The sequence below is a fragment of the Orussus abietinus genome, unplaced genomic scaffold (genome assembly GCF_000612105.2).
Source record: "Orussus abietinus isolate OABI.00-Male unplaced genomic scaffold, Oabi_2.0 scaffold93, whole genome shotgun sequence".
In the NCBI taxonomy this organism is placed as follows: Eukaryota; Metazoa; Arthropoda; class Insecta; order Hymenoptera; family Orussidae; genus Orussus; species Orussus abietinus.
Genome location: NW_019394262.1, coordinates 288,234 through 300,273, shown reverse-complemented (window position 1 = coordinate 300,273; position 12,040 = coordinate 288,234). Strand labels below are relative to the sequence as shown.

The 12,040-nt window shown below is 46.7% G+C and overlaps 1 protein-coding gene across 2 annotated transcripts; it reads right to left on the bottom strand.

The window, feature by feature from the left end:
* Positions 1–3: 3 nt before the first annotated feature.
* LOC105700659 (PAN2-PAN3 deadenylation complex catalytic subunit PAN2) lies at positions 4–11,776 on the bottom strand. 2 transcript variants are annotated; one of them, XR_001104147.1, is made up of 22 exons: positions 11,399–11,776; positions 10,523–10,710; positions 10,285–10,454; positions 10,090–10,210; positions 9,723–9,919; positions 9,435–9,648; positions 9,115–9,251; positions 8,633–8,779; positions 8,363–8,459; positions 6,533–6,766; positions 5,763–6,008; positions 5,276–5,495; positions 4,631–4,801; positions 4,376–4,542; positions 3,998–4,166; positions 2,742–3,240; positions 2,369–2,586; positions 2,168–2,297; positions 1,849–2,070; positions 1,517–1,778; positions 1,310–1,414; positions 4–1,231 (listed from the first exon to the last, which is right to left on the bottom strand). XR_001104147.1 is itself a non-coding variant. In XM_012426712.1 (21 exons), exons 1-21 carry the CDS (start codon positions 11,469–11,471, stop codon positions 1,400–1,402), a joined length of 3,897 nt encoding a protein of 1,298 aa, XP_012282135.1. In that variant the 5' UTR covers positions 11,472–11,776; the 3' UTR covers positions 1,239–1,399. The 2 variants fall into 2 exon arrangements, 1 of the variants encoding a protein (XP_012282135.1); XM_012426712.1 differs by lacking the exon at positions 4–1,231 and having other exon boundaries at positions 1,239–1,414.
* Positions 11,777–12,040: the final 264 nt, after the last annotated feature.

The following is a 12,040-nucleotide window of genomic DNA, read 5'->3' as shown; positions in this document are numbered from 1 at the left end:
GTAAACTCGATACGTGATGTCTCGGTCCTCGGTGGAATCGTTTATTGAAAAAGCACAACGACGAATCGGTGGCCCTCGACCGAGACCTTTAATAGTCGATCGGTATCGCCCGTTCGCCGTATACAATGATAATTGAGAAAATCATCGGTAAAGTCTCGTCGAAGTATCGAAAAATATACACATCGCGTCAGTCCCCGTTAGCCTCGGGACATAACAATCCGGAGCATCGTCTCTTTCGCAAAGCACGTAGAAAAATAAATTACAATGAGCGCGCGTTTAGTAAAATATACCTATCGTCGTGTCGTTAAGATTACATTTCGAGGGCCCCGTGGGAATGCAGGGGACTCGACGTGGCGGATAAATATTAAAAAAAGAAAAAAAGCGATACTTGAACGGGTAACGCGGCCCTGGAGCGGTCTCGAGCTTGAAGAGGCATCTCGTTCCAGTTGTCGTCCGTTAACCCCTTCGAGTACCCTCGCATATGTACATTTAACACAAGCCCGTGCACGGTGGAACAAAACAGCACATCGTATGTTACAGTGCACGGAAACGGACTGGTCAAAAATAAATATACACTCGGTAAGCTTGAGTAACAGGGGCGGCATCGAAATGCAACCCTCCGACGAAACGTTGCCTTCCTCGGGTTCTATGTACAGAGATGTAAGGGACAGTGATGTGTAGATTACGCCGCGAGTCGCCGTTAAAATGATATACGAAAAGAAAAGAAAAGGAAAGAAAGAGGAAAATATTAAAACTACGGACGAGGATTCCCACCGCCCAATCCTGTAAATCGTATCAACGATTGGACGACCGATATCGCGACCGACTTACGCACGTACCGCGTAACTTCAATTCAACTGAGTAAATGGATGCACTTGTCGGTGCAATAGAGAGCCAATACCGAAATATAAATGACTATTGAGAGTTACCGTACCCGTAAACCGTGTTAAATAATAAAAATCTCAGCCTTTGCTCCCAGACCGGGAAGGCGTCGTCCGATCGGTGGACCATCCCTCACAGAGTTCAGTGAAGGACCCACAGGTTTCTTGAGTATCTCGTTGTGAGATCATTTTCGACCCTGGACGAGAGAGACGGGCGTCTCGATCATGCCTACCGAAGGGTCAATGAGTGCTCAACATAGATAGACGTCGATCACCTTCTGATAGGCACTTCTCGTTCAGGATGTCCAGGCGAGGAAGGGCGAGTTCGCTTCAGTCGCTCCAAGACCTTCCTACGTATTACAAATCTACGGGGTCGGTATGGAGATATCGATGAGCGTCGAATTCGAGTTAGGTTTCCAAGGGCTTACCGTGATATCACATCACAAGCCCGTGAAATCTAGATCTTGGTCACAAGGACCGATGCCTTTAGGTTCCTCGCCGGACGATTTGTCCATATATCAGCTATCCGGCACCTGGATGAAAGACACGAGGGTGAATGGAATATAGAGCCGATGAAGGAATTCTATCAAGGTGTTTAGGAGATGAAAAGATGTGGTAGGCACCAGGTAGACTACCTTCCACTGCAGTTTGGTGCCGGCGCTGTAGAGTTCCTTCAGGACCTCCGTCAGCCTCCCGGAGCTCTCTAGCTCTTTGTACTTATGGTAGAGCGCCAAAGCAGCTCTGGCATCTTCCGCGGAGTCGTGGGTCTCTGACTGTATCTTCTTTCCCAAGAAGTGCCAGGTCAAGAATCGCAAGGACACCATCCGATGATGGGGTAAATGGAAGAGCAATACCGTGTCCACGATCTGCTCCGCTGGCACCACTAGGTTGATGACTCTGAAACATAGATACGGCTCTACCACGTTCCTGACGTAACTACTAGATCACCCGATCAGCTGGGAATTACCTAAAGTCATTCTTCAGACCATGGCCAACGAATATTATGCCATTGTCCACCAGAAATCGCAGCTTCTGGTACGTAGACTTCAGAGTGGTGAGGTGTTTGCTACTGAAGTTGGCGTCCAGGTCGCCTGGCTGAATCCCGCTGAATTTCGTCAAGTAATCCACCACTTGTTCCTGAGTGCTTATGTAGTCGTCTATGAACGGAGTTCCCTCAAGCGGACCTTGCCTAGATTGAAAGGAATATATTTCTTGAATCCACCACAAAAGAGAAAATTGGATCGACACCTCAAAGTGACCATCCATCGTGATAACAATTAGCCTACCCGCGAATACAAGTGATTCTCGCCACAGACATATGACTAGGTTTGATGGTGGACATTTTCCCATCACTGCGAAGTTCAGCCTCCTCTTGATTGAGCGTTACAAATTCTGCGTCGATTCCCACTAGTTCTCCTAGAAATACACATCCTTGTTTATCCGCCCCTAAATTACAATCAGCGAGTCCATTCCGGGCTAAGAATTACCGCTTTTCGGCATTTCGTCAGAAGTCAAGGGCGTAAAAGTGATACCCCTGGTACCGCCGCTTCGTGCGACGCATTTGTCTTCCCCAAACACGTCATAAGTCAAAGGACTGACAAACTGGGCCGATTCCGGTGCTGGGGTTGCAGTATAATGCAGGACGCAAGGTACTTTCCAGTCGAGATTAAACCACACAGCTTCTTGAGGCGTCACTGCGGATATGCTGAAAGGAAGACTCTCATCAGTTCCCCAAATAGTTAAAAATCTACACTACGAATAAAACCAAAGTAGCTAGGTGTCCAGTATAAATCAGTACCTACTTCCAACGAAGATATGCTCTTTAGAAAGGCCTAGTAGTGATCAGTCAAGATAACTTACCTGAAGTCGTTAAAGATGTACCACTGGGAGACGGCACTACCGGAGAGTCTCTCGTGATAGTTAGGCCCGACACGTATCAGCGCGACGACGTTTTTCCGGTCGTCGCTGGTCTTATCATCGACGTAGCAAATAACCGCCGTCAAAGTATACTGAATGTCCACGGCTTTCCTTTCCAGGTTGCCCTGGGCACTGTCATCGGCCTCGGTACCATCGGAACCACCACCATCCCCCTCATTGGCAAGCTTCTCACGAGCACTTTCTTCTTGCTCGTCGCTGGTCTTTATGATGTTATCTCCCTGGCCATTCTCAACGACCAATTTTTCCGTAGGCTGCGCAGGTTTCTCCAGTCTTTCGATGGCCAATTCCCCGTTCTCGTCCAGGGTCACTCGAATATTATGCGGGATCCAGGAATGCGAGTAATAAAGGTGGCTCGGAGGAGTCGGGACCGGGCCGCTAGTACTCGTTGGCGGTGTCCCAGGCGAAGACGCAGCCGTCGTATCTGGGGGGAATAGACATTTTTACCGGTTAATAGTAGTTTTACCTCATCCCATCGACATTTTCCATGTTTAGGAGGTAGATTCCGAGCTTAAGGTGAAGTGAAACACGTCGAGAAACTTGATCGACGTCGATAAAGATTTTTCTAAATGCCTACGTTGACGACGTTCGTTTTTATATCGACAGCTGTATCGAATTATATTGGGTATTGTACCAAATGGCATAATCCACCTGTCGTTTTTGTATAATAATTATAAAGAAATCGAAGCAAAACTCCAGAAATCCTCTGAATTCATGCTTTCTGGGGCCCTAATTGACTACAGAGGGACCCCCTGCGCCATCTGTGATTCCCTGGTCAATTAAATTTTCACTCCGAGACCTCGTATTACCATCGTTTTGGTATAGAAGTGCATAGAACACTTCTTTTGCCTTTATCCCGTTCAAATGCGAGTTTATCGATTACCAGAGTGTTCTAAATTGTCGTAAAATTGTCCTGACCCTTTCGATTCTCATATCAGAGCCTTCGATAATTGTATATTGATTGAAATATGAGAGCTCGACGGCATTTTGGTTCTGGTCTAGTTAAAAAATTTGTTTCAAAATTGAAATTTTGAATGTGTCAGGACTATTCTTAGATGATCAGGAGTGGTGTGTCAAAGTTTTAGACCGTTTGGTCTAATACCCTTTAAAAAAAAGTGTTGTATTAGAATCGACTGATTTGAAGGGGATTTCACTTCACCTTAAAGACCTACAGTACTCACCAGATTCCCTACCGGCGTGTCTAAACCGACAACCAGCACGCGTGCAATTTGTGCCGTATCGGCAAGGCTTTATGGTCACCGGTACAGGACTGGAGGCTGGGCTGAAGTCCTTCACTCCCAGGACCTTTTGCACCACGATGTCCATCTGGCGCTGCCAGAAGGACTTGTCCTGGCGCGGAAAAGAAATGACCGATTGAATTCATATACGGTGCCTTGGAACACTCCCAATTGAAAAGAAAAAAAGAAAATATCAAAGGGTCGGTCTGTTTAAAGGATCAATAGTTCACCGAAGAGCGCATAGAGGGGATGTAACCTAAATCAGCAGCACCGGGATGCTCGATAGAGCCTCATACGATGTTTCCAAAGCAGTAAAAGTACCTCTTTAGAGTCTAGTCCACAGTTCAGCGCCAATATCAGCGGCAGTTTGGTCAGTTTCCGGGACTGAAGAGTAGGCGCAAACTTTTGGCAAGCGTCGCACCAAGCTGGCGTTATCTTTTCCGGGCTTAGACTCCTGGCGAGGACCGTCGTAAAAGGGACCTCGTCGGCTTCAAAAAGAAATTCAAAGGCGTGAGTCGGACTCCTAATAAATGTCCTAGTTAACGTCATCGTTACGAGAATAAATGTGTTCCTTACATGCGCTCATCATCTCCGGATAGGACAAGTTACACAGCAGCATGATGGACCTCTTGGAGGCTTCCTGGCCGCACTTTAAGCACCGATGAATATGGATCTGCTCAGAGCCAAATAGTCGACTGATCTCGGTTTCCTCGTCCCGGACTTCGTTCTCCTCCGGTTTTTTACTGTCTGGACGTAAGAATCATTCGTTATAAAGGAAACGAGAAGTTAAGCTGGGTGCCTAGGACGAGCACATGAATTAACACCGCAGCTCCGATACAGCACAGTATGATAACCAAGAGGAAAGCAACTCGGCTAAACAAATCGAGCGACCTTCATGCTAACGTATGGGAGTAGATTGAGTGAAACATTGTTCGCGTTAAAAAATAGTAGCCATTTAAAGGTCCCCATTCGCTCGTCATTCCATGGATCGGCACCCGTCTAGGTGGACGGTAATGCAATCTAGATGGACACACTGCGGTACCAGATCCCCTGGTCATGGGTCTGCAGAATCACGCAAGCCGGGGACACATTACGATAAGTCTAACTCTAAACGCAAAGCAGGCACAGCGTGGAGTTGAAAAGTAAACACAAAATTGGCCAGTGCACGTGTCATACGTGAATCATTGTGTTTACCTATCGACACGATTCACATATATTTACCATCCCCCTCTTGCTTCCGGCGCTTCTTCCGGTCGTCCTCGTTGGTCTTGTATCTGGAGCCGAGGTCCTGCAGGATGCTGGGGAAGTCCTCCTCGTTGTAGACGAACGGCGGGTACTTCGGTCCAGTCTTCAGGCGCATCGCTTCCGCTTCCTCTTGCAGCCGCTTCCGGGTTTCCAGGATCTCATAGTGCATCTGATGTAGGATGAACCTGTTCCAACTCTGCGAGACGGAGTAACAAAGTTATGGTATGCCAAAGAATATGAATCATCATCCATACTGCTTGACCTATCAAGGAACACCCACGGAAATCGTCACCGGCAGGCCAAAACCTCAGTTTCTGATTACCAGGACAAAAGGTCCTGTTACTTTCTAAGAATCTAAGGAACATTTTTGAAGGTTTTGATTATTTCTTATTGTTCTTGCGAAAAGCAAGGGCCTTTCAGCAATATCCGAGAGTATCCCTGATGATTTTCTATGCGTCACTACCTGTATCAATCTAGCCAGGCTGGTTTTCCGTTTGGCTTCAGGGTGGAGGTCGCTGAGGATGAGGCCCAGAGCCGAAGCTTCGGGAACTGTCCGGAAGGCTCGCAAAAAGTTGGCAGCTTGGCAAGGCCAACCTCGGGAAGTGTCCAGCATGTGGAAGAGGAAGCCCAGCTCGCAGGAAAGGCAAAACTCCCTCTGGCACGAATGCGACAGCAGCGCTATTCTGATGGGCTCGCAGTAGTAGAGTAGCTGAAGAACACATATATCCCCTATACTTCTATTTCAAATCCAAAGCCGTCCAGCTCGGTCAATTTCCCCCCCCCCCCCTGAATTATTAAAGCCGACTCAGACATATCCATGCCGTTTCCGTGCACCGATAGCACCGATACGAAAATCCCCGGACCCCCTAATTGCAATCCAAGACGTTACTATCACGGATATGTTTGAATCGGCCTTCAAGAGCAGGAAAGAGAAAAAAATCGGTGTCCGACCACATTGGAAGTGAAACTTCTAACTTAAAGAGAAGCGTCATCAGTGTCACTCCTTCTCTATCTCTTATTTTGGACATATACACATAAATATGAATATAAATGGTAATTAAATGTAAGAGAAGAAGCGTTTCACTTTACGTTACAGCGCCCCCTTCCTCAACACGCGAGCTTGCACGTACAACCAAGCATAAAGAAGTTCCACTTCAAGGTGGACCAAAGAATCGCAGTGAAGGACTCTTTCCTCGGAATCAGGCCATCCTTTGCGACAATATCTCATCTTACCTGCAACATGGCGTTGCAATAGCTGTTGGGAAGCGTAGCCTCGAGTCCGCAAAAGCTGGTACGATTGTACTGGTCAAAGTCGAACTCATCGTAACCAAGCCTGGAGTACTTAGCCTCGATCTTACGGTAACGCTTAGGAATGGCGACGAAGGTAGCATCCTCTGACTTTGATCGTGGCTCCGTGGCGAAGAGTTTGGTCACAACCCCCCGTCGTTTTTCCGTATTGTAAGGGATCTGCAAAACGGGGTAGCACTTATTTCCCATTACGGCCAACAGGCGGCGCCGGGCCCACATTGCATCTCTGTATAATAAAAGTTGTAGGCGCGTCCAGTCCCGGGGTATTCACGGCATAAAAATCCGCCCCTCGTCCTGGTCTCGATCCCCGAGTCCGGAATCGTTCGGAAACGTTTAAAAAAATAGACGTTTCCTGGGAGTGAGACTCGACGACCCACATTAAACCCAGGCATGAGTGTCTGATACAACCTTTATTTCGCATCAAATACAACTTCGAGTATACATTTCGTGAGCAATATATATGTATATATGTATATATATATCTATATAAGATGTGTGGGTGTGTGTGGGCGTGGATCCGTGTACGGATACGTCCAGGAATACGTGTAAATATATCCTATATGTAATTACGCGCGCGGCGAACCGCTTAACATGGCGTCGCCGATTTAAACAACATTCCAGTAGTCTTTCCGGTGTGTACAAGGGGGAGTGGAAGTCTAGGGGAACTCACGGAGATCCGGGGAAATCCAGGGATTGAGACCGGACAACATGTGAAAACTCCACCATGAAAGGTTAACTCGGTGGAGGCATTTCAACAGAAGATAATCGATCACATTAGACCCGTCCTCTATACTTAACAGTCTCGACCTCGTTACATCCCATATATTGGCACGTAGTAAGGAGAACGAGGAGATCAATGGAGGGCCGACTATTTTTACATCGATCGGCCGAACGTTGAGCATGTAGGGCTCTTTGCAGAGCAAAGGACAGACTCGCGAATCGCAAGAAAAGCGAAGGAAGAAAATGAGATCAAGACCCCCCGCGAACGCGTCGATCCGCGATCGCACGCGCCGCGGAAACTCGCGTTCCAACAAAAACTTAATAACTCTACGTATAATAATATATAACCCTACGGTCTCTATAAGTCTTCTCTTCTAGGAAGAGAGCAAAGAAGGACGTCACGCGCCTCCACCTAGGGCGCAGGGCTCGGATTGAAACGCGGAAAAACGATGGGAAGCGACTAGCTTATGAAAATATATCACGATTTCGTATTATGCATCGAGGACTACGAATATAACGTTTTTATCACCAGGTCTGTTCAGTCTTGCTTGATATATATATATATATGTATATATATATATATGCAGAAGTACGTACTATATAACACCAGAATCCGGCGCCAGAGTGCGCCACGCGTCTTCGACCCCAGCGCCTCTCTCCGAGCACGGAGGCTTAAATGCTTTATTGCTTGCCACATTTCTAAATGCCCAGCTGCGGATTTAATTAGTCCACCGTATCGCAAAGCCGCTTGGCTTAGAAAAAGATAAACCTTAAGGAAATAAATAAATGCTCTTGGCCGATTGCAGAGAGATACGATGAAAAGAAATCAGCGAGTCTAGTCAACGAGGACACCTGAGATGGACGAGACTCGTCCCTTCGTCCTACCTCTCCCGAAAGGAAGACCGTGCAAGAGGTGTGGGGAACTTTGCGGATCTCTTCGGGGAATACGGAAAGGACGTGGGGGGAGAATTAGGGGAACTTTAGGAGGGAGGGCGGAGAATACTGTAGTAGCGTGGGAGAATATTGTTTCCTCACTTGGTTACGTCGAAAGGCCTGGGGGTTCGGTGCGTATCCGATTGTTCCTTGCATCTTCATTGTGCGCAGGATTTCCGGGTCGATCGGCGGCGTCTTCCTGGGGATGGAATCGTTCCAATTAGAGGATCACCCTGGGGTGGTTTTAGTTAGTTTCGGACACCCTCGCGGAAAGTGATCTCCAGTTCTCTTAGCGAGAAAGGAACTTGAGATCCTCTCGATAGTCGAAGCTCTTAATTGATAAGGAAGTGGCTAGAGGTGAGAGACTCGTACCTGTACACCTTCTTCATGTATTCCTCCGGCCAGTCGCTTAATAGAGCGTGTCCTGTATAAATCATAGGTATCGTACTAAAGGGCGTCGAATCGTCGTCGAACGGGATGGGTTGGAGCGTTTCAACGGGATCGGCAAATTCCGTGGGTCTGTGACAGAAAATTTCGTTCTCCCCAAAGTTCTAACAAACTCTTCGCTCGGACAGAATCAGCGAACTATTCTAAAAGCAGGGATGGGACTCTAGCTATCTTCCATACACCGAGGGAGAAATATACTTTCTATGGGTAATTATTTGCAGCAGTGTAAATCTTTCTTGCCGATGAAAATTCTTCGCTCCAGCGAAGTCTGTTTTGTGGGAATCTCATATTTATTTTGTAGAATAATCGCGAGTATAATTTCTATTTGGCATGAGAATTCCTTCTTTATTTAGACAGTAAATTTCTCGCTCGGTGTAGCAAAGGTTTTCCCTCCAGCTCATAGCTACCTGGAGAAGGTGTTAAACTGTGGCTCCGATGTGTTCGTAGACATCAGATGTATGGTCCCTGCCGAGTCTCCGAAGCAGAGACATTGAGACGTGGGGGAAACGTCAAAGGAAAGCACCAAGGCACCTCCGGTAGCGACCTACAAACGAAATCGATCCTTGCAGGGCTGACATTATTCGTCCCAAATCGCAGACGGTATGAATAAAGGATAACACTCTAAGTTCAGCAAGCTGGGATTCAGTTCGCTTTGTGAAAGGGTCTCACAGAGTTCCATAAATCATGCTTTTGGTGGTTTCTACCAAAGACCACCATTTTTTTCTACCTGATATAAACACGTCATGGTCGGTTGGACGTTGGCGTAAATTGTATCGAGCAGTTGCATTTGGCCAAACGGAGATACGACTGCAAGGCGACTCGAGTAGCTCGGTAGGAACTTGAGCAGAAGTGGGTAAACCATCGTCGTGACCGGACTCAAGGCTCTCATCTGCCTCAAGTCGTAGACCATCAGAAATCGATCGACCGAAAGCCCCTGGCGACTGCACAAAGATGATAAGAATTGGTTTTCAAGTACCCCTTGAAGACATCGGCTACAGTCGATGAGTATTCTCACCTGTTGCTGAAGCCACAAGTCACCAGGTAATTCCCTTGGACATCAAAATCACTGAGGGAACCACTATGGGTGTCCAGAGTATGCTCCACCGATAGAGTATTCGGGTCTCTGAGGTCGATACGTCCTGCAGGATTGCCTGCACATACCAGCCTGCTGTGTTGCCTCAATATTGCACAACCGTGTTCACCTACATGAACCTAGTGAACACAAGAAACCATGATCCTTAACTAAGTAGCAAGTAAATTTTAACCGATGTCGTGCGAGGTACTATTTGTTACAAAAAGGAATATCTCTTGGAAAAAACATCGAACCAACATTCCAATTCTTTCTGACGTAGTAATAATGTCTAATAAAGTAAAGAACTCACAGTTCCAGTCTCTTTGCCTCTAGTTAAGTTAAAGTCGATCAATTTCTCCTGATGGCCAGCCATGAGTAACCTGGTCGGCGCGATTTGCAACATGCATTGCATGTCCATCATGTTTGTCGACCTGTAATTTTAAGGGAATTGCAGAGTTAAAGACAAGCGTATGGTTTGCAGGGTCTAAGACTTAGGGCAACGTACGTATGGGAAAATATTGGTATGCCTCGCCGCAACTGGCATCGTAACATACTCTGAGTGAGTACCAAGATCCCCTCATCCACAGGATGAATGTGTCGAACTTGTTGCGTTGCATGGACTTGGAAAGATGTGTACTTTTGTAGGCCAGAGCCATAATAAGAAGTCACGTGACCCTATAAAAAGTAAATGGTTTAGCCAGTACGCTAGTGTACTTTAATCCTTGGAAGCAACCAAATCATACCCCTTGGTTGCCCATCCACATGAGCTCTTCGATCGTATCGAATGTGGCTGTGGACACACCAAAACGGTCACCTCCATCGGCAAGTAACGTTCTCGTCTCGTGAAACTCTGCTCCAGCAAACTCTTCCCCAAACTGCTCCGCCACTGGGACGAAACCCTCACCGGATAAATCGTAATGGGATTCCTCCCCTGAAAAATGATTCTCCTATCACTAATACTATTTACGCTGCTATTCTTTCAAGATTCAGGAACACGTGGACCACAGAGTATTACAAAAATTCAAGTAAAAAGCACCCAGAAGCTAGCCAATACTTCAAGCCAATAAAAATGATATTGTAATTTCTACGTTCCAATTTTACAGCCTATAAATGGTTCGCTGTGTACCTTAACCTCATCGTACCATCTGCAATGACTAAATCTAAACTGTCCTTGAATCGAAGCAAAATTTAGACGAAGCGTACGAATGTAACCGCTTAATTCTTAGCCCATAAAGCATAATATATCGATACATTTTAAGCCAGTCAAAAGTATAGTCCAGATTACGCATTCTGCTTCAACGATCAAAATAAAAACTAATCCAAATGCTAGTGCCAAGCAAAGAGAAATCAAGCCCTAGAAATAAAGATAAACAACCATAACCAAAGCAAAGGTATAATTCAAAAAGTGTGATCTTCCGTTTGTATATGAAACGCAGCGAGCTTCTGGGCTCCACATCTTTTAAAAGCATTGCGTAAAATGTGCAGTTTGCTTCTGCAGTTGAATCTAAAGGTAACTTAATGAAAAGTTTCAGTTAAGCAGAGTCTGAAATGCTTCACATCAAAGAAATATAGGACATAGGAGTGTAAAAGACCTTAACCAAAGCGAGACCTGTACGTACAGAGGAGATCTTGTTCTGCGGCGGCGGTGGCCTCGACGCCGGGGTCGTAATGACCGAGCACTGAGAAGTCCATTCTGAGTGGTCAAAAGCCTCATTCGGGGCGGCGATCAACCAGCAAAGGCCCAAAACCCTAGAAAATCCGGAGTGCGTCTGCAGCCCATAACCTCGATTCGTGACCTGCGACACGCGCGCGCACCAGTCGCCTTGGCAACTGCGCGCTCGACACCGAGCGTTTCCGGGTCACCGCGTTTGCTTATCTCCGAACTAATCTTGAATCTCGACCACGCGAGAGGGATTCTTTTCACAGAACTTCCGAAATTCCGCCTAGGTCCCGTTACTTTAATTCATGACCACGCTCTTCTACGCGTCAGTCGGGGAGACGAGCCGCGACCAAACAACATGGCGGCCCACAGTAGCGCATTAGCGCCGCCCTCGGTGAAGCGAGGAACTAAGGGTAGCAGTCTTCTACCAAGTGCTGCCACCACGGTTTAAACCGTAACTCTTACTTTTCTTCGAATTCAAATGAAAAGATGCAGATTATTAAAAATAAAAGAAAATGCAAGGAAAGAGTCTGCTACTCGATTTAATTTCCCTCTCGTCGCAGTAGAAATGGACAATTAATGGTTAAAGAAGTAATCATGG

Coding starts and splice junctions, on each gene's coding strand:
- LOC105700659 (XM_012426712.1), bottom strand. CDS start 11,471: ATGGACTTCTCAGTGCTCGGTCATTACGACCCCGGCGTCGAGGCCACC. Junction 9,252..9,434: donor CCATGACGTGTTTATATCAG/GTAGAAAAAAAT, acceptor TTTCGTTTGTAG/GTCGCTACCGGAGGTGCCTT. Junction 6,767..8,362: donor AGGCCTTTCGACGTAACCAA/GTGAGGAAACAA, acceptor CCCGTTTTGCAG/ATCCCTTACAATACGGAAAA.